At 44.5% G+C, this 22,068-nt stretch overlaps 1 protein-coding gene across 10 annotated transcripts in view; it reads right to left on the reverse strand.

Moving 5' to 3' along the window:
- Positions 1–22,068, reverse strand: part of SPATA13 (spermatogenesis associated 13) — a 207,974-nt gene that overhangs the window by 33,671 nt on the left and 152,235 nt on the right. For all 10 annotated transcript variants that reach the window (XM_049867152.1, XM_049867142.1, XM_049867143.1 and 7 more), the window contains 5 exons: positions 18,406–18,585; positions 14,125–14,357; positions 10,310–10,439; positions 7,937–8,309; positions 2,868–2,942 (listed from right to left, as the gene is read on the reverse strand). In XM_049867152.1, coding sequence (XP_049723109.1) covers positions 2,868–2,942; positions 7,937–8,309; positions 10,310–10,439; positions 14,125–14,357; positions 18,406–18,585 — 991 coding nt within the window. The remainder of the gene's footprint in view (positions 1–2,867; positions 2,943–7,936; positions 8,310–10,309; positions 10,440–14,124; positions 14,358–18,405; positions 18,586–22,068) is intronic.

Consider the following 22,068-nt stretch of genomic DNA (forward strand, 5'->3'; position numbering starts at 1 on the left):
CTTGGCTAATTCTTGATTCAAATGAGCCAAAACTATGCTTACTGGCTATCATTTAGGAAACGCTTACTATGGTCATATACTGTGTGTGAAAGGAGCCCTAGTGGCACAGTGGTTAAGTGCTTGGCTGCTAACCAAAAGGTCAGTGGTTCAAACCCACCACTGAAGAAAGATGTGGCAGTCTACTTCCATAAAGATTACAGCTTTGGAAACCCTGTGGGGCAGGGTTTATTATGCATGAGGCTTTCCATTTACCCTCACAGACCCTTCAGGGGAGGTACCATTAGCTCAATTGGGCGACTGGACACAGAAGAAAACTGAAACCCAGAGAGGTCATTTAAATCCCCTAAGGTCACACAGTGGGGACAGTGGTGATTCAGTGGCAGGTTTGATTCCTAGCCAACGTACCTCATGTGCATGGAGGCTTGCGTGTTGCGATGATGCTGGACAGGTTCCAGCTGAGCTTCCAGACTAAGATGGACTAGGAAGAAAAGCCTGGCAATTTACTTCCAAAAATCAGTCACTGAAAACCCTATGGATCCCAAGAATCTGATCCACACCACAACCAATCACGGGGATGGGGCAGGACTACTGTGCAAGGGGTTGCCATGAGTCGGGGCGACTTGACAGCAGCTCACAAGTCACACAGAAATAAGGGGCAGAATTAGAACCCAGCTCTGCGCTATGAGTCAGAATCGTCTCGACAGCACTGGGTTTGGTTTGGTTTGGTTTTCTGCCCTTGACTTCCTTTAAGATTGTACTCATTTACAGGGCTACGCCTATTGCCATTGCGCTGATTCTGACTCATGGCGACCCCTTGTGTTTCAGAGTAGAACTGCTTCATAGGGTCTTCTTGGCTCTAATCTCTACGGAAGCAGGTTAGGGTACGCCACCCAGGGACCTCTTACAGGGCTGTGTCGTTATTAGTTGCCAGTGAGCGGGTTCCAACTTGTGGTAACTCCAAGTAGGCAGAGTAGAACTGCACTCTGCAGGGTTTTCAAGGATGTGCCCTTTTGGAAGCAGATCGCCAGGCCTTACTTCCGAGGTACCTCTAGGTGGGTTTGAGATGCCAACTTTAGGTTAGTAGTCCAGAACTTAACTGCCTGCACCACGCAGGGACTCCTTTCAGGGCTATGTTATTGTTGAGTGCTGTCAAGATATTTTCAACTCAGAATGACCTGAAGTGAAAAAGTACGGCTGCCCCAAAGGGTTTTCTTGACTGCAATCTTTTATGGAAGCAGATTGCCGGGCCTTTTTTCTGCAGTGCTGGATGGAGTGGCTGGGTGGTTTTGAACCACCAACCTTTTGGTCAGCAGCCAAGCACTTAATCGTTTGTGTCACCAGGGTTCATTTCCAGGGCTATAACCAAACCAAAAACTCATTACCCTCGAGTCAATTCCAACACATAGCAATCCTATAGGACAAAGTAGAACTGCCCCACAGCATTTTAAGGCTGTAAATCTTCACGGGAGCAGATTGCCACGTCTTTCTCATATGGAGGTGAGTTGCTGGTGGGTTTGAACCCAAAACTTTTTCATTAGCAGCCAAGTGCTTAACCACTGCGCCACCAGGGCTCCTTTATGGGGGGGTGGTAAATAAGATGACACATGTAAAGTGCCTGACACACACCAATTGCCCCTGAGTGCTTGTGCCATTCTTCAGGCGCCTAGTTGCTGAGTGAGTGACCAAAACAAAGGAATTCTAACAAAAGGCTATTTACTAGTCGCTGGCCATTAAAAGTAGGAATGCAAAAAAGAATAAAATGGGTCTTTCTGCCTTGAAGAGATTTACACCCGGCAAGGGAAAATCTGCATTTGAGCTGGGAGCAGGGAGATACTAAGTGTTGCTGTGGTTCGGTTCTGGGCTTAGTTGGTTTTTGCTTTGCATTTTCAGTTAGGAAAATACTGAGTAGATAAATCCTATTAGAGTAGAAAGTCAATCTAAAGTTCCTAAGATGACTACATATATTTTTGGGAAAAAAAAAATCCTTATTATTTAATTCCTGTTGGGGTAGATCATTCGTATCACCTGCGTGGTGGAAAACTGTATATTAGAACCCCTGGGTATGTGGCCTGGGTGTTTTTTTTTTTTTTAAATAATAAACCAGAAAACCCAAACCGACGTTGAGTCAATTCCAACTCATAGCAACCCTATAGGACAGAACAGAACTGCCCGGTAGAGTTTCCAAAGAGTGCCTGGTGGATTCGAACTGCCGACCTCTTGGTTAGCAGCCGTAGCACTTAACCACTATGCAACCAGGGTTTCCTTTTTAATAATAAGAGAAAATAGGCCCTGGGTAATTCTCATGTGAATCCAGGGTAGAGAATCACTGCTACATTAGCTAGTGTGCCTTCTTTTTGTTTAATTTTTTGCTCGATGTACTGAATTTTTCGATCTTTTTTCTTAAGTAAACTGAGGTGTCGCCTACCGCTGACAAGAGCTTTGGGGTTGGAGATTTCCTACTCAGCATGCCCAAAAGGTGCAAGAGACCTTCGCTCGCCTCCGACTGTGAACTGCAACAGCCTGATGGGTAATACCGTGGTTCCCTCAGAAGGGCGGGGGGCAGGGAGGCTGTCAGTAGGGTGGGAGATCTGGGGGCTTTCTGGTACCACTTCAAGAAACATTTCACTGCTTCTTGAAAAGTTATAAACACCAAGACATTTTATATATCCATATTCAAATATAAGTTAATACTGACACACATTCAAGACCAAATACATATTCTATTTTTCTGGATCTATTCCATGGTTCACCCACGCTCCTCTTCTTTGCGCAGAGTTGGTCATATGCTCATGACACTGGCATTTCCCCCACTTCAATTTCAATACTGATACATCAAGGAGGTGAATGAAACCTTCTCAAAACCTTACCTTTTGACTTTCCATGTCCTGCCCTTTGAGCATTTAACATGGCGAGTTTCTTCTGATTTTCTGAAATTTCCATTCCTGGATTTAAAAACAAATGTGACATATACTCAAAACAAGTGAAAACATATCAGAATAAAACTTGCACCCAAACCCATCTCACCCCTAAGGTATGCACCATAACCCCAAGCAAAGAGCTCAATCCTCAAGGAACCCTAAGACAGTGAAGAGACCGGAAAAGAAGTAGCAAGGAGCATGGTCACTGGGGTGGTCATGTAATTATTCTCCAAGCTAGAGCATTTTTTTTTTTTCAAGTAGTATTTTATTGTTTTTTTCAGTGATGGTCTACACAGCAGTTTAGGTTTCTACTGAATAATTTCTACACAAGTTGTTCAGTGACACTGGTTACATTCTTCACAATGCATGAACATTCTCATTGTTTCCATTCTGGTTGTCCCATTTCCATTAATCTAGTTTCCCTGCCCCCCTTAACGTTCTCATCTTTGTTTTAAAGTAACTGCTGACCGATTAGTTTCATGTAGATGATTTTTTAAAAGGAGCACAGTACTCACAACATATTCTTTATCTTGTGAGCCAACCCGTTATTTAGCTACAAGGTGACCTCAGAGGTTAGTTTCAGTTCGAGGTTTGAAGAGTATTTCAGGGCAACAGTCTCAAAGAGTCTTCTAGTCCCAACCGGTCCAGTATGCCTGTTTTTCTTTTTTTTCCAAGGAATTTGAGGTTCTGTTCCACATTTTTCTCCCATTCTGTCAGGGTCCATCTATTGTGGCCCTGATCAGAACGGCCAGTAATGGTCAATCAGACATTTCTAAGGATGAAATTGGGTGCTGCTAAGAATTTTGGCCTACCGGTGCAAACCCAAACATTCCCCGGCGAATGCTGACAGAAGGTCTCCCTAATTATAATCCTAAAGAATGAGGCCCTGGAAGGAGAGGACACGTCAAAGGGTCCACCTTTGTCCACCTCCCTGCCACAGAGCTGTGTGAATCAGCAATTATATCCTGATGAAGGTGATATCTGAGTAGTGGGAACTAGATCTAACGTGTCCCCGTGTTTGGTGTGTGCCTTGAACATACCTACACTATAAAGTTCTGCAGTAGAGTGACAGTGTGAATGTCCCCATGCTGTCAGGCTCTGTAGTAGAGTGACAAATGTCTGCATGCAATGGGCAAGGTGGGTAGAAACAAGCGACACCGGACAATCTAGAGACGAAACAAGCCCCTGCCCAGCAGTCACAATGCGAGGCCCAGCAAAGGACGCAGAGAGGAACAGCCAAGGAGGCAGGACCAGAGTCTCTGTTTGCAGAAAGACTTCCTCTGAGAGGCAGCACCAGCTGTGCTGACAGGCATCTGGGCTCTGGTGTGTCTTGCCTGGAGTCCCTGGGTGGTGCAAACGATCAACGACATACTTGGCTGCTGACCAAAAGGCTGGAGTTCGAGTCTACCCAGAGGCACCTCAGAAGAAAGGCCTGACAGTGTATGTCTGAAAAATCAGCTACTGAACACCCTGTGGAGCAGTTCTACCCTGGCACACATGGTGTCGCCATGAGTCAGAGTCGACTTGATGGCAACCGGTTTTTGGTGTTGTACCTACCTCTGCCGCGTATGCTGCTCAGTCCCTCCCTGTGACTCAGCCTCCGGGCTGCTCTCCCGGCCTGGATCCCTTGCCTGCCTCGGCATCTTGTCCAGATACCATCCACTAGTTCTTTGACTTCTCTTGCCCCCTCAGCCTACACCAGCCTTTGAACTCATTTCTCTCCTCCATCCCCGGCCTTTGGCCTGGCTCTCACACTCCTGGTTAATGCTACTACCACTCTGCCCCCACAGAGCGTACCATGCCGCCAAGACTGACATGCATTCTAGGCGAGGGCCTGGGCCCTATTTTATTCCACACTCCCTCAGTGCAGCATTCATTCATTCATTCACACATTCAAGTCTCCAGAGCACTGGCTGTATGTAAACGCTGTGCTGCAAATAAACCAAAAAAATGAAACCTGTGGCCAAAGAGCGGTTTCCAACTCATGGCAACCCTGTAGGACAGAGTAGAGGTATCTCACAGGGTTTCCAAGGCTGCAATCTTTATGGGAACAGGCTGCCACATTTTTCTTCCATGGAGCGGCTGGCAGTTGGAACCACCGACCTTTTGGTTAGCAGCCAAGTGCTTAACCACTGTACCACCAGGGTTCTTGTGCTGTTAAAATCGGGACCTATAAACTCAGGTCCCTCTTTTCTTCTACTGTTAAGGGGCAGAGCTGAGAAGTGTTCAGGGCCCCTGTCAGTTCTTTGTCCGGGGAAAAGGAAGCGTTGTCATTTATCAATGATTTCTGGTCCTATACTATACAACATTCCGCAATGACACTATATGGCTGTCATTTTACATTTTAATCATTCCACTTTGCAGATACCGAAGAATTCTCAGCACAATAGAGCAATTAGCCATATAGAGTGGACCAGGAGTCAAAAGCAACACCAATATATGGAAGTAACTGGGGATTAGATTTTCTCTCAATATGAAAAATATTCCAACATTTAGAGGGAAGGGCTACCTTGTGGGGGAGTGAGTTCCACATCATCAGAGCTCTTCAAGTGTAGGCTGATGTCTGATTGCTGAGGGTATTTCATCAGCAACTTGGCCAGTAACTTGGCCTGAATGACTTCTAAGCCCCTCCCAAATCTGACTCACTGTGGGTGAGAGCAAAACCATGGCCAAACCCAGTACAGCAGCTGGTTATGCTCAACATGGTAAGGACAGTTTTCATTCTAGCTTTCATCCCAACAAAAAGGCAGTTCATCACTTCAGTTGGGAAGGGTGGAGAGTGTGGAGTAGGTCTTCTCCTCCACCCTGGACCACATAACCTTTGAGGTCCGAGCTCACTGGGAGTGCAGAGAGGACTATCCTTCACTCCACCTCAGCTGGTGCCCATGGTATTCTGGCTTCCATTCAACAGTTTGTGCTTAAAACCGTAATGGGCTTGGGAAGTATTTGGACCTTGAGCTTAGAGGCCATGGTCCTGCCATCACTGATGGCAGGCACAGGAGTTTGGGTATCATTAAGCCAATCAATATCAGGAGGTCGGCAGAAGCTGGCAAGGCAGAAACTAAGGAAGGTCAGGGAGACAATAGGCAGAACAGCACCATCAAAGTGGCAAATGAAGATGCATCACCTTCACTTTAACACATGATGCGTGGTGCTGAGCTTCATGGTGAGAGGGAAGGGGAAAGATGCAGGCAGAGTTGTGGGGTCCAACTCTACAGCAAACGTACAGCTGATGTGGGAGCCTCAAGACTCATCTGAGATTCTACATGGATTCTAGATTTTTCTCAAGCCACTGAAGCTGGATAAATCCCTGAAACTGTTGCCCCGAGATAATTTTTAAACCTTAAACCAAAAATATCCCCTAACATCTTCTTCAAACCAAACAGTAAGGTAGCCTTTTTAGTAAAGAAGGTTTGCCTTGACTATCGTGCTCTTCTGAAGAACGATCTATATGGGATCGAATTGGCAACAGCAACTTGAAAGGTCAGATAGGGAGCTTAGGGGGCAATGAGTTTACGTTAATGGAAAATGGACAGTTTGGACATAGATAGCAAGGATGGTTGCATGACTTGAAGAATGTAATCAATGTCACTGAATTGTACGTGTAGAAACTGTTGAATTGCTATTGTTTTGTTGTGTACACTTTCGACAACAAAAAAATAGACCCACTCCCTTTCTTATCGATATGGTTAGGTTCCAAAAATCAGGTTGTTATGTGAAAGCTGGCGTTATGAGAAAATGAAGGATTTTGTTGTTGTTTTCACACCATTTGTTTGTCTGTTTAAAAAATATGATCATAGAAGTAACAACAGGTGAGATTTCCTGATGTGCTCATCACTGTGACGAGTCCACTTACGGATTACTCCTCTGTGGAGAAAGAGGCTTAGAGGAGACAAAGCTGGATAATGCCCATGGCTTAATCACCTCACCTTCCTCCTGTGCAGAGTCAGAGCTTACCTTGAGGAGCCACCTGCAGGGCTTCACTCCCACCCCTGCAAGCCCTGCCTTTCACAGTCCTGGAGCCTGCTCTTCCCTCCAGGCCTGGCAAGTAACCGAGGCCGGCAATTCCGCTGGGAGCCTGGCTACACACCGCACTCACCCCACCAAGGTAGTGCTTCAGGCCCAGTTCAGCTCACTTTGCGATATCATTAAACTCGCATGCATTTCTTCCAAACACTTTCTCTGATGCCTTTCCTCCCTTCCCATCCCACCCCAGGCAATTTTGAACTGCAGGGCCTCAGGCTGCGTAGGAGCTGGGAATTCAGAAGAGGCCTTTTGGCTGGGTGCCGCCTACTCGTTCGCCTGGAGGCCGGGGCGGCCAGACACCTGCCTACAAGAGGGCATGGGGGATGTGGGCAGCATGGCCCAGCTTCCTAGAAGCCACCCGGAGACCATTCTTGAGGGAGGGGATGCTCTGCAGCTACTGCCGCCATTGCCGCCATGCCGGCTGTCTTGTTAATGAGCAGAATAGTAAGTCGGATAGTAGATTTTTCACTATTGTGTTAAATGGGAAATATAGGATAAAGAAAGAGTTGATAAGTGAGGGGTAGGTGTAATAAAAAAAGACTCGTTTGTTATTTCTAATGGCTTCAGTGAAAGCCACCATAATGGGCTTTAGTCTCTGGGGTCACACGGACCTAGTTTTAAGTACTATTTGGCCGTAGTGGAAAAGTGGCCCATCTCCTGAAGCCTTACTTTCCTCATTTGTAAAGTGAGCGTAATACTTGTACCCACATCACAGGGTTTTGTGAAGGCTGAATGGGATAGCCTAGGTAGGTGTGGAGCATGATGCCTGCCATGGGGTAAATACTGAATAAATGTTACCTGCAGTAACTGTACCTGTCATAGTTTGCCTTGTTAGCAAGCTGAGGGGTATTTAGGACTTGCCATTTCTTTTTCTTTCCCAATAGTGGAATTTGACTCTAGGGGGGAGATCTGGGGGGAGAGTTGGCACGAGAATAAGGCTAGAAAACAAAGGCAAAAGGCAAACACTGTGCAGTGCCCAGTGTGCCGCTTACCCATCTCCCGGTCTTCCTGCACCCTTCGCCTCTCATCTGCACACGCCTGAAGCCACCGCACTTTGTCCTCATGCTTTTTCGCACAAAACAGGTGGACCTCGTCCGTGGTCTGGCTGACAAGCTTGAAGGCATTCTTCACACTAAGGTTGAAGTCACGGTCCCGCCCATCCGGCAGGTCCACAAGCGCCATGGTGTCCATGTCCATCCGGCCTTTGTAGTACAGCATGTCCCTGCGCAACAGGTCCTTCTTACAGGACACCAGCTGGTGGTCAAACAGGAAGAAAGTCCGCTGCTGGCTCTTGCCCTGCTTCGTGATTTTGGTCAGCTCTCCAGAATGGATCAATTCTGAGCTCCGGTCCAAAATGTCCATTCCCTGGAATGATAAAAACACATGAAAGCACTTCCAACGCTGGCCCCTTTGGGCTTCCGTGATGTGGGGAGAGGCTCTCGACACAGCCTTCCTCAGACTACCCCGGCCCAGGGGGACTTCCACTCCTACCCCCAATTCTCGGTACAGTAGGCCTCAAAGGCCATTTTACACCTCAGTTTATTAATCTTCTTATGCATGAAATTCTTTTTCCCTACTCAGTGGGAAAATGTTACAAGCACCTCTAGGTTATCTGAAGTATCTTCCTTACGGACAAGAACCCTCTGCTGAAAAGCATGCTGGATTAGGGGAATGCACTCAGGATTTGAATGGAGCCAGCTCAGGCTGATTCTTGAGAATAAGGAAGCTTTGAGGAGGCTTTAAATGCATGAGAACACAGTGCTAAATACACTTCTGCTTTCTGAGTCAGGTATACAGCAGCTCTTTGGAATAATAACTAGTGTAGGGTCATGAAAACAAAAGACCAGATGGCAAATTGCCAGCAAGGAATCGGTAAACTGCCGACAATAAATTATACCCTCTGTGCAAAATCAATAGAAAAAAATACTTTAAAAATATTTAGGTTGAATCTAGTAACTACACAGAGTATACTGTTATCAAATTAGCCATTGCTTTATACAATTTAATTCTCCTTTAATCCCGGTCACAGATGATTATCTCTTGGAGGAAAAAGGCTTTGATTCCACAATAATAATAAAAAAAAAAACCAGTGCCGTCGAGTTGATACCGACTCAAAGCAACCCTACAGGACAGAGTAGAACTGCCCCATAGGTTTCCATGGAGCGCCTGGCAGATTTGAACTGCCAGCCCGTTGGTTAGCAGCCGTAGCACTTAGCCACTATGCCACCAGGGTTTCCTGATTCCAAAATAGCTCTTCTATTTACTTGCGTAAAGCAATCCTATGCCTGAGATCCTTCATGTATAAAATCGAGGAGTAAGACTCGATGATCTCCAAGGTCCCATTCAAGCTGTAAGAGTCTATGAGGCCTTGAAATGCTTCATTCCAATTATCACTGCTATAACTGACTTTAGGCAAAAACCGAACTTCTCAACAATCCAGATTTTCTCAATCTTCTGGGAAAGTGAGTTCCACAGGGTGAAAGTGATGTGGGGTATGCCTTGCCTGGTCTGACAACAAGCCTTCAAGCCATCAGTTTACGGTTCTTAATTGCAGTGGTAGAGCATGGTGGTTACCTTTAAAGGCAGACTTCCGAGGTCTGAATCTGGCTCTGCCACTTCCTAGCTGTGTGGCCCTGGGCAAGCTACTTACCCTTTCTGTGCTTCAGTTTCCCCATATGTTAAATGGGGGTTTTAACAATGCCTGCTTCACAGGGTTGTTCCAGAGGATTAAATGAATTCATATATGAGAAAGGCTTAGGCCAGTGCCACACACATGGTAAACACAAGTGCTAGCTACTGTTATTATTGTTTTAATAAACAAAGTGTGTATAAATATGCACATATATATGTGTGTATGGATATATGTATTTTCCACCCCATATTGTTGGACCATCATTATTGGTTGTAACAAGTACTGTATTTGCGCCATTTTACATAATCTTCACAGCAGCCCTATGAGGTAGGTGTTATTTTCCTCCCCATCTTATGAATGAAAAGACTAATCCTGCCCAGATCAAACACAGGCAGTGTGGTTCCAGAGGCCATACCCTAACCACTCAACATAGTCCTGCATCTTAAATGCTCTCTAGTTGCTCTCATTGGCTTACTGTCTAGCAACACAGACAACAGGCAGTAAGTTAATTACGCACGCCCTTCAGATTGCATTTCTTAGTGTGTGGAGGACGGTACAGTAGTTGACTGTTACATTCAACAATATGCTCAAGATATTTATGCCATTAAAGCCAAGTATATAAAGTGTCAATCACAGAATATTAAAGTAAGTGATCAGACTAAATGGAGGTTGAGGAGGGAGTGAGCAGAGATGGGGTGAAATTGAGGGTAAAGAGAGGTGAGCTCATGTGTACCTCCCAGCCCACAATGGACACCTGCCACTGGGCAATCTTGTCTATGCTTTCAAGCTTCCGCTTCCGCTCGTTGATCAAACAGGCGACATTCTTCATGGCCTCATAGGCAGCCTTGATATTGTTGTAATCACTGCAAAATGGGAGGTTCATTTTAATCACGTTGCAGGCAACTCACAAGCGAATGCTCTCGGCAAAATGATGTTCTGTATACCAAAAGTCTAGACAAAGTGCCATTCAAGTAACAGCCATTGTTTCCTAGCTCTTGTTCCCCCATGAATAGACCATAGTCTGCATAGGTTAAGAGAGCTGACTAAATGCAATTCCGAGTTCTTTGGAATAAGAATGTTTTCATTCATTTCCCAGAAATCACAGTGAATGAAAAGTAAATGCCACAAGAAATAAGTCTTAATCACAGTGACAATGAATTATTTTCATTAATAACGAATCATTTTTATGATTGTTTTGATTCTGAAATAACCAGTTATGCTATGTCAAGTACTTTCAAAATCACTAGCCATTTTCAAGAGTAATTATTTGCTCCAAGTCATGCCTTTCATGGCACTCAGGAGAGGACAAGAGAGGACACAGAAGCCCTAAGTGGCTGGTCACATGAATATAATACAGTATTTACTCACCAACAGAGCTTTGTGTCTGGCGATTTCCCTAAGCCACACTCAGATCAAACTGAAATGGCCTCCCTAACAGACTCCTGTTCGCATGCTGTCTAAAACTGTAGACTGAAATTCTAATTGACACCCAGGCCAGGAGAGAGCATGCCCAATAGCTGAAGGCTTTACACTGAAGTTTTGTTCAGCATTAATCACTTGGGGTCATGTAAAACAATCGCCCAGCTACTGGGCTGAAGATTTTTTACTTTCTAGCACTTTCCTGTGGTGACAGAGCCATTGGAGTTCATTTGGACTGAATTAGAATCCTCCTGCACAGCCATGAAAAAAAGCCATGGAAGCAGATTCTACTGTCTATTCACCAAACACAATTACGCTCAGATCCCAGCACGTCCCTGGGCCTTTCCACACAAACCAGACATGGCTGGAAAGACAAGTGCTTCCCAAAATGAGCTGAAATCCCATTCACGCTGAGGAGCAGAGAGAGAGAGACTGAGAGAGAGAGAGAGAGAGAGAGCGCAAGAATAAAAAGGATACAAGTGGGCTGCCAAAACCCCCCAAAAGGCCTCCAACAATGAAGAAAGGGTACAAAACAATTATATTTTTTGCTACAAGTTTTTCTGTACATCTCCAGATAAGAGGCAGAGTGTAATGGTTTGGTTTTATTAAAGACAAGAACATGGGCTTTTTGGCATTTCCCTTAAAATAATTTTTTAAAAAATAGATACAATCTACAGTGTTAAGGTAAACCTAAAGCTCACAGTGAAAAATTTCCTTAAAAAAATTCACCTATTAAAGAGTGATGTGCAGACTTCCTTCCACAGCTTTACGCCTTGGAATTTAATAAGAGGTCTGCCCACGTCTTTCAAGGTGTCTCTGCTTTTAAATTTTTTTGTTTACTTTCTCTGGTTCCTTACCATGATGCCTTTTATTCTTTTCTTTCTTTCTTTTTTCCTAACATCTTCAAATTTAGGACTCTCTTGACTTTGCTATTATTTTCAAACTTTTCTGATGTTTTTATTAGCAATATATGTATGTGTGTGTATATATGTGTGTGTGTGTATCTACATATCTAGATAGCCTTTCATCTTTCTCAATTAACTTTTCTTATTCCTTTAGTCCTAATTCTTTAAACTAACACCCTCTCTAGGGCCTATTGTTTGGTGACCTCTTTTCTCCAGTCTACCTTCAAATCTAATTGTACAAAGGCTCCCTTTTTCCCTGTCTCTCCACAGAAGTTCAGCAGCAGAGGGGACAAAAGAGCATACCCTGCAGTGCTAGGCACCACTGTGGTTAATATGATTGCTCTTGTGCCGACATTTAAAGGATCCCTGGTGGCGCAACGGTTAAGTGCTTGGCTGCTACCACCAGCCGCTCCGTGGGAGAAAGATGTGGCAGTCTGCTCCTGCAAAGATTAAAAAAACCAGTACCCTGCAAAGATTACAGCCTTGGAAATTGTATGGAGCTATCCTACTCCGTCCTCCGTGGTTGCTATGAGTAGGTTTTTGGTTTGTGGCAACATTCGGTTGGTGAAACCCAGAACTGCTGTGGTTTGCGCCAGCGAATTTCCTCTGGGCACAATCCTTTCTCTCTCCCTCTCTTCACCAGGACCTTCACAATTCATCTTTTAAAAGCTGTAGATAGTTAAAGTGTGGTGCCAGTGGCATGAATGTGGTAGGCTTGGGTCCCACCTAAAACAGTAAGCTTTGTCCTAAAACCTCACCCCACCCCATGGCTTGGCCAGAGCCTGGCACCAGGAGATGCTCTATAACTGCCACGTCCCCTCTGGCATTCCGGTTATGGCCGAAGAGAACACCAGCAGCTGCACAATCACGACGACCTTGAGGCACCAGCCAGCAGGGTCCTGCTGTGCTGACACTTTCCCATGTCCTAGAAGAGGGATCTGCCATTCCAGTGCTGAGTGATATCTTACGTATAATTACAGCAAGGTTTCTGTATATACAGGAAAATGAGTCGATATTAAGTAAGCAAGGGATAAATTTTTGGCTCCCCCAGAAGGGACCAAACTGTTGGGGAGCAAAAGACCAGAAAGAATACAGAAACCATAGAAAGCAACAGACAATAAAGAAAGAGAACATATTTTATTTGTGTGTTTTTTTTTTTTTTTTCAGGAGAAGCTGAGACTCGAACAACGGAGGTGCTGTGGGTTGTAAGAAGAGCTGAGTTAGGTGCAAAGTAAGCCCTAAAGCAAAACAGAACATTCTGGTAATGACAACAAGAAGGCCTGTGCTCAAAGTGAGAATGGAAAAGAAAGCTTGCGGAGAGCAGCCCTGCTAGGCACGACCGGCCACAGAGCTGGGAGGGTCTCAGTGAGCTGCGTCTCCAAGCCGACCCCTATGTACTACTCCATACCCTTGGAATCAGTTCCTACCTTTTCATAGTTCATACCTTTGATTATCCTCATCCCTTCAACAAAGTAATTTTCTGCTGCAGTAATAAGAGTGAGTTGCTATGAAAACAACTTAAACAAAGAGTAATAAAGGAAAGCAGATAAAGGAATATATTTCTAAAATTGTATTCAGACTGGTCTATTCCTTTTAAAAACTGCCTGTATCAAACGCTGAGTAGCTACAAAGGAGTATTTACAAAATACATGTAAATTATAAGGAATAAAAATACAATAAAGATCCCCAGGCACTCATGACAGTTTAAGAATCCTGTTTTGAATATCTCTAGGAACAAATATTCTAGAGCCTCTCCTATTACCGTTTCAGTATTTAACAATCGTAAACATTCTAAACACGCACAAAATTCTCCAATATTGTCGTTGTTAGATGCCATCCAAATCAATTTTCAACTCACAGTGACAATATATGACAGCACAGAACTGCCCCAAGGGTTTCCTAGGCTGAAATCTTTACGGGAGCAGATCGCCAGGTCTTTCTCCCGCAGGGGAGCTGGTGGGTTTGAATCACAGATCTCTGATTAGCAGCTGAGCAATTAACCACTGCACCACACTAATTAAAGCCTACGAATGAGATTTTACCTCATCTATTACTGCTATGTGAAAGCCCGGAGGACTCAATAATTCCATAGGAGAAGAGCCTTCCCCTCAACTCTCTATTTCTGCATGGAGGCCTGAGCTGGCTTTGAGGGCCTCTGCTGGGACCAGTCATTGGCACGCTGGCCACGCTCTGGCGGCCCCAGCCCTCACCTGTGCAGCCTCACCTGTGCTCCTGCGTGGTGTACTTGAGCAGCTCGGCCAGCTGCAGCGGGTACTTGCAGATCTTCTGCACGGGTGTGAGCAGGAAGCCATCAATGGCAATGTCTATCATCTGCTGGAGCAGGCGGCAGGCCTCGAAGAAGTGCCGGTACTTGCCCTGCTTCATGAGGTTGGCAAGTTCCAGGCAGGCGCCAGGGTGGTTGTTACAGTACTCGGAATAGATGGCGAAGCCCTCTTGCTGTGAAGGGAAAGCAAAGTACAATCAGAGCATGTGGGGCTCTGAGGCATGGCAAGGACACTCACAGGCCCAGCCCCATCCGAGGGACCATCCTGCGAAGGGAAGGAGAGGCACCACGGCAACGAGAACAGGTGTGGCAGCTGATGGCAACCCCAGTCACTCTGCATTTCTTTTCCTACATAAACAGCAAGTCCACATTTCTGTAGAGGGGGCACTTCCAGATCACCTCAGGGAGGGAGAGGATCTGAGGGGCTCCTCAGGGAAGGGAGGAATGAGAGGCTGCGTGGGACTTGGCACTGTGGTCCCAACCACATCTGCCTTACCAACAACCAACCAACCCAGTGCCGTTGAGTCGATTCCGACTCATAGCGACCCTACAGGACAGAGTAGAACTGCCCCATAGAGTTTCCAAGGAGTGCCTGGTGGATTCGCACTGCCGACCCTTTGGTAAGCAGCCGTAGCACTTAACCACTATGCCACCAGGGTTTCCACATCTGCCTTAGCAGCCCCAAAAGTGTATGTCACAGGTACTTGGTGCGTCTTCCACCCAGCTCTGCTCCAACATTAAAATAGCAGAAAATACGACATGTCCAACAGTCTAATCTCTCAAATCTACAAAATACTTCAACACCTCAACAACAAAAAGACATATAATCTATTTAAAAAACAGGCAAAGGATATGAACAAAGACTTCACCAAGGAAGACATTCAGGTGGCTGACAGACACATGAGGAAATGCTCTCAATCACTAGCCATTAGAGAAATGCAAATCAAAACTATAATGAGATACTATCTCACCCCAATGATACTGGTACTAACTAAAAAAAAAAAAAAGAAAAAAATAACAAATTTTGGAGAGGTTGAGGGGAGATTAGAACTCTTATGCACTGTTGATGGAAATGTAAAATGGTACAATCACTATGGAAAACAATATGGTACTTCCTTAAAAAGCTGGAAATAGAAATATCATACGATCTAGCAATCCCACTCCTAGGAATACATCCTAGAGAAATAAGAGCCGTCACATGAATAGAGCTATGCACACGCCTGTTCATTGCAGCACTATTCACAAAAGCAAAAAGATGGAAACAACTTAAGTGTCCATCAACAGATGAATGGATAAACAAATTATGGTACATACGTACAGGGAATACTACTCAACAATAAAGAACAATGATGAATCCACGAAACACCTCACGACATGGATGAATCTGGAGGTCATTATGCTGAGTAAAATCAGTCAGCCATAAAAGGACAAATATTGTATGAGGCCACTATTACAAGAACTTAACAAAAGGTTTTGACACAGAAAAAAAAATTCTTTGATGGTTATGAGAGCAGGGAGGGATGAGGAGAGGAAAACACTAGACAGAAGACAAGTGTCAACTTTGGTAAAGACAAAGATGACACACAATATAGGGGAAGCCAGCACAACCTGACCAAGGCAAAGTTGTCACAGAAGTTTCCTAGACACGTCCAAACACGTTGAGAGACCGAGATGCTGGGGTTGAAGACAGGTGATCCTAGTCTCGGGGGACATCTAGGTCAACTGACATAACACAGTTTACAAAGAAGATGATCCACATCCTACTTTGGTGAGTAGCATCTGGGGTCTTAAAAGTTTACAAGTAGCCATCTGAGATTCATCTACTGGGCCCATCACGTTTGGAGCAAAGGAGAATAAAGAAAACCAAAAACACAAGGAAAATATTAGTTCAGAGGGCTAAAGGACCACATGAATCAGAGCTTCCACCAGCCTGAGACCAAAAGAACTAGATAGTGCCTGGCTACCACCACTAACTGCTCTGACAGGGATCACAACATAGACTTTCAGACAGAGTGGGAGAAAAATACAGAATGAAATTCGAATTCGCAAAAACAGACCAGACTTACTGGTCTGACAGAGGCTAGAGGAACCCCCGAGACTGTGATCCCCAGACACTCTGCTAACCCAGAACTGAAACCACTTCTCAAAGCCCACTTTTCAGACAAAGATCAGACAGGCCTATAAAACAAACAATTACACCTGCGAGGAACATGCTTCTTAGTTCAATCAAATATACGAGGCCGAACAGGCAACTCCTGCACAAAGGTAAGATGAGGAACTGGACAAACGGACACAGGGAACATGGGGTGGAAATGGGAAGAGTGCTCTCACATTGTGAGGACTGGAACCAATGTCACAAAACTGTATGTATATAAATTTCTGAATGAGAAACTAGAGCTGTAAACTTTGACCTAAAACACATTAAAAAACAAACCAAAAAACAGCAGAGAAGAGGATGTGCTCGGCCCAATTTTCTCCCTCTTTTTCACCTTCACTTTCATTGACAAACTTCTGGACCATGACCAGGAGGCTTGGATTCACCGCCTCTACCTGCTGACAGGCTTTCTCCTTGGCACCTACAGCCTGGCTTCCAATGCCAGCCCCGGCTCTGCTCTGAGGGCACTGACCACCCTCCAACCTCAAACTGAAGGCCTCATTTCAGGGCTGCTGCCATCCTTTTCTCATGACACTGCTCTTCTCCTGGCTCTGGGGTGACACTGTCCTGACCCCCCTCCATGTAAGCCATGGCTGCTAGCATTCAGACACAATGCTCCCACCACCCTCTGTGCCGCTGACTCACCAGTGTCTCCCTCCATCCAGGGAGTCCCTGGGAGATTCAATGGTTAATGTGCTGGCTACTCACAGAAAGGATGGTTGTTCGGGTCTACCCAGAGGCACCTTGGAAGCAAGGCCTGGCAACTTCCAAAAAATCAGCTGTTAAAAGCCCTGTGGAACACAATTCTACTCTGATATACACGGGGTCCCACGAGTCAGAGTTGGCTCAATGGCAACTGGTTTTTTACCCCTATCCAGAGCTGCTATTCCTTTTTTCCCGTGTCCCACTTGACAGTTTGTACTTGATGTGCTCAAACTCTACAGGTCTAAAACCAAACCCCTATTTCCCTAAAAAACAGATTTTCCTAGCTCATCTGTTAATTTTTGGAGACTCAAAATCCGGGGGCAGCTTTGAGTGCTGTGTTTCTTTGTTCTCTATGACCAGTCTTGTCAGCTTTTCTTCAATACACATTTCAACAAATCCCTTTCTTATTTTTTCCAAGCCGAGGCCCACTTCATCTCCCTCTCCAACTACCTCTGTCTCTTAATCCAAACTCTCCTGTTCTCCACAGCAAGACTTCCTAAGGCTTCTCTTGCAACATTTTACCCCTCTGCTCTGCAGCCTGACCTTACGTAACTTTGGAGGCTGGCCTCTTACGTGGACCTTCTGGTCTGGCCAAGCACGTCTTTTAACCAACCCCCAAACATTCCCAGAGCATTTATGAGGCTGTCTTCCCACTTGCATTACCAACCAAAACCTTCATCTGTTTAAAAATCTACCCACCACAGAGGGCCAGCTCTGTACAGCTAATGGACCTGGCACACAGAAGTGCTGCTGTTACTGTTATTATTATTACTATTATTCCCCCCCTGACCATTTTGGCTAGAAATGAAATCTTCTTCCTCTGAAATATTTTAGTAATAAATAACAGTCAGTAGTCAACTAAAAGATGATTGCCCTAGCCCATTCTCCAGGTTCTGCAGTAGTTACAGTGGTCTTAAGCACGATTGCAGAGCCACACGGCCTGCACTTGAATTCAGATCTGCCACTTACTTGTGTGTGACCTTGGCCCTTAGTTTCCTCATCTGTTAAATGAACATAAGAATCATATCTACCACATAGCAGTATAGGAGCTGATATAAGAAAACCCTTAAAATAGTGTTTAACGCACAATAATAAGTATTATTAGAAACTACGCCAAATACAATGCCCCCAACTCTACATCTAAACTGTATAATAAAAGTGCAATATGCTAAAAAGACAGAGTATTTAACTAGGTAAAGATCAACCATATAAACCCATCAAATTATTTTTCACAAGTGACTGCTCCACTCTATGAAAAACTAATCTAGCAAGCAAACAAAGGACTCCTATTTTTAGTGGAGGAACATTACAAATGCATTTTTAACTGGGCGTCATTAATGAAGACGTAACGGGTGACATACGTGTTCAAGAAAGCAGGACCCTATTTCACTTAAGTGAGGTTCTTCTTTATTGTACTGTTTCTCAAGGTCTTTCAGGAACTTTCTTTGGAACTTGTAAATATCTTCAATGTTTCCAAAAATGGTGGCTAGTTGTGCAACAGTGAACATTCCTGTGTGCTTGCGACACTGCCGAATATAGCCCTGCAAGGAAAAAAGTAAACTTTTATTAATTTGAAAATTCAAATGGAAATTATTTATTTGAACAACATAGCTATTTGGACTCAAAGCCACGGTCCTGAAATGGGTTTTATTTTATTTATATTTTTATTGTGCTTTAAGTGAAAGTTTACAAATCAAGTCAGTCTCTCATACAAAATTTATATACACCTTGCTGTACACTCCTAGCTGCTCTCCCCCTAATGAGACAGCACACTCCTCCTCTCCACCCTGTATTCCCCGTGTCCATTCAGCCAGCTTCTGTCCCCCTTCTGCCTTCTCATTTCCCCTCCAGACAGGAGCCGCCCCCAGAGTCTCATGTGTCTGCTTGAGCCAAGAAGTTCACTCTTCACCAATATCATCTTCTATCTCTAACTCCAGTCCAATCCCTGTCTGAAGAGTTGGCTTTGGGAATAGTTCCTGTCTTGGGCTAAGAGAAGGTCTGGGGCCCATGACCTCCAGGGTCCTTCCAGTCTCAGTCAGACCATTAAGTCTGGTCTTTTTTCAAGAATATGAGGTCTGCATCCCACTGCTCTCCTGCTTCCTCAGGGGCTCTCTGTTGTGTTCCCTGTCAGGGCAGTCATTGGTTATAGCCGGGCATCATCTAGTTCTTCTGGTTTCAGGCTGATGTAGTCTCTGATTTATGTGGTCTCATGGGCTCCTAATTACCTTGTGTCTTTGGTGTTCTTCATTCGCCTTTGCTCCAGGTGGGTTGAGATCAATTGACGCATCTTAGATGGCTGCTCACTAGCATTTAAGACCCCAACGCCACTCACCAAAGTAGGATAGAAAATGTTTTTTTAATACATTTTATTATGCCAATTGACCTAGATGGTCCCCAAACCCCCACCCCTGCTACTCTGGCCTTCAAAGCATTCAGTTTATTCAGGAAACTTCTTTGCTTTTGGTTTAATCCAGTTGTGCTGACATCTCCTGTACTGTGTGTTGTCTTTCCCTTCACCTAAAATAGTTCTTGTCTACCTACTACCTAATTAGTGTTGAAGTGGATTTTAACTGGGGAAAACTATTTTAACTTCTACCAGTCTCTGCTGTGATAATTAATCATGTCCATGACTATAATTTGCCATAAATACTTTAAAAGCAAAAGGAAAGAGGAAAGGTACATATGGAGGGATTTATAAGTCAAAAAATCACGTAACATTTCCAAATGAAACTCATGAAACGAGTTGCTTACTTTCAACTGACAGATCAAAAAAAAAAAAAATTGTATTGTCACACTTTTTCTAAACTTAAGATAATCATTGTCCCATCCCTAATTCCATTTCACAGTTGAGAAAGCTTGTCCAATACAGACTGCCATCCCTTGTTGAATAGCTAGTTCAGTGCTGCTCACTGTGAATCATGGCAAAGAGCCAAGAATGCCTTAGCCAAGGATTCCAGCATCACTTACCTTCTGTGTGCAGCACAAATCCACAGATCTTTAATCAGAGCACCGCTAATTAATTCTCCCTGTATAACAACATGGTTGTACTATAGCTTGGATAGAAGTTGGTGGTGCAGGGATGACACATATATGTAATATTGTCTTCAAATTAGCATCATGTAGTTAAATATATTAAACTGGTATATTTGGTAAATACGTATCACTGACTATTTGAAATGTATTTTAACAGAAAGATGATATAATGCCATGGCTAAGCATACTGACTCTGGAGTATACTCCCTGGGTTTAAATCACAACCCCACCACTTAACTTCCCTCTGCCTCAGTTTGCTCATTTGCAGTGTGGAAGGTAATAGGAGGTGTCTAGTGAGAGTGTTGTGAGCGTTGCTGTTGTTGGTTGCTGCTGAATCAGCTCTGACTCATGGCGACCCCACGTACAATAGAAAGAAATGCCGCCTGGTCCCGCACCATCCTCACGCTTGGCGGCATGCTTGAGTTATCGTTGCCTTCCAACCTCCGGGGCTCATCTTCCAGCATTTTGTCAGACAACATTCTGCCAGGATCCTTGGGGTTTTCAATGACTAATTTTTGGAAGTAGATCACCAGGCCTTTCTTCCTAATCTGCCTTGTCTAGAAGGTCTGCTGAAACCTGTCCACCACGGGTGACCCTGCTGGTATGTGAAATACCAGTGGTATAACTTCCAGCATCACGGCAACACGCAAGCCCCTACAGGAAGACAAACTGACAGACGGGTGGTGGGCTGTAAGCGTTAGAGGGGGGAATCCATGTGAAGGGATGGTGCAGAGTCAGTGCTCAACAGTTACTGGCAGTTATGAGTATTGTCCTAAAACGCTACCTTAGAGAAACTTCCTTAACCATGTATTTACACAGAAGAAGATGGTTAGCACAAATAAGCTAAACATCGAATGCCTTTATCCAGTTGGTTAATCTAATTTTAGAACGGCCAGTTCTCTCAGTTCAACTTGTCTTCAAAGCTGAATTGTCCTAGTTGAACTGACACTGCCAAGATCAGCATTCACAGTAAAGATGGATGGAATGATCAAATTGGCCAAATGACCGTTTAGTGTAACACTCATATACAATCCATAAAAAGCAAAACTATCATGGAAGGGCAAAACCTTTCACGTACACTTTTACTAATGGCCAACTGTCTGTGATCAGGAATAAGACAAGACTACAAACAATTCATTGCAGAGTAGAATACGCTGATGCTGTTGAGAACAGTCTTGGTATCACTAGATAAAACCAAGTATTCTGTCAACCTCTAAATACTGATTGCAGTAACTCAGAATGATGTCTGTGAGTCAAATGATTAGAGCCAGTGGGCTGTGGATACTTACAAGCCTTTGTAAAATCAATATTCAGAGAAAAACTGTTGCCTTCTATGAAAGCCATTCACTTTGAATAATCTCAGGGGTTAAGTTCAAGTCCTGAATGAGATAGTTGTACGGCGCCCTTGAAAGAGAGCTGGCTACAACAGCAGGTAAGGTGGCCATTTATACTCATCGGTGTATACTGTTGTTAGCGACTCTATGCACAATGGAACTCCATGCAGAACGCTGCCCGGTCCTGCGCCATCCCCACAAGCAGTTGTGGACCAGACTGTTATCATCCATAGGGTTTTCACTGGCTGATTTTTGTAACTGGATGGCCAGGCTTTTCTTCCTAGTCCATCTTAGTCTGGAAGCATCACTGACATCTGTTTGGCATCACAGCAACGGTAATGGCCGAGCATGAGATGCACTGGCTGGAACTGAGCCCAATTCTCTTGCATGGAAGGTGAGAATTCCACTAGTGAACCACCAGTGCCTCCACTGGTTTGTAAACAAGTCTTTAATGAACTGAGCGGGTAGTCTGTGCAAGGATTGGATGGGTGTCAGTGGAGGTGAGGAGAAATGAGTGTAGACAAATATATAAATACGAGGATAACTGAGTGTCAGCCCTCAAAGAGTTTACAATCTACCTGGGGATGGAGGTAGGGAAGAACACTATACTGGGAAAACCACAGTCACAGTGTACAACCTTGAGTGACATAAAAGGGC

The sequence above is a fragment of the Elephas maximus genome, chromosome 23 (genome assembly GCF_024166365.1).
Source record: "Elephas maximus indicus isolate mEleMax1 chromosome 23, mEleMax1 primary haplotype, whole genome shotgun sequence".
Classification (NCBI taxonomy): Eukaryota; Metazoa; Chordata; class Mammalia; order Proboscidea; family Elephantidae; genus Elephas; species Elephas maximus.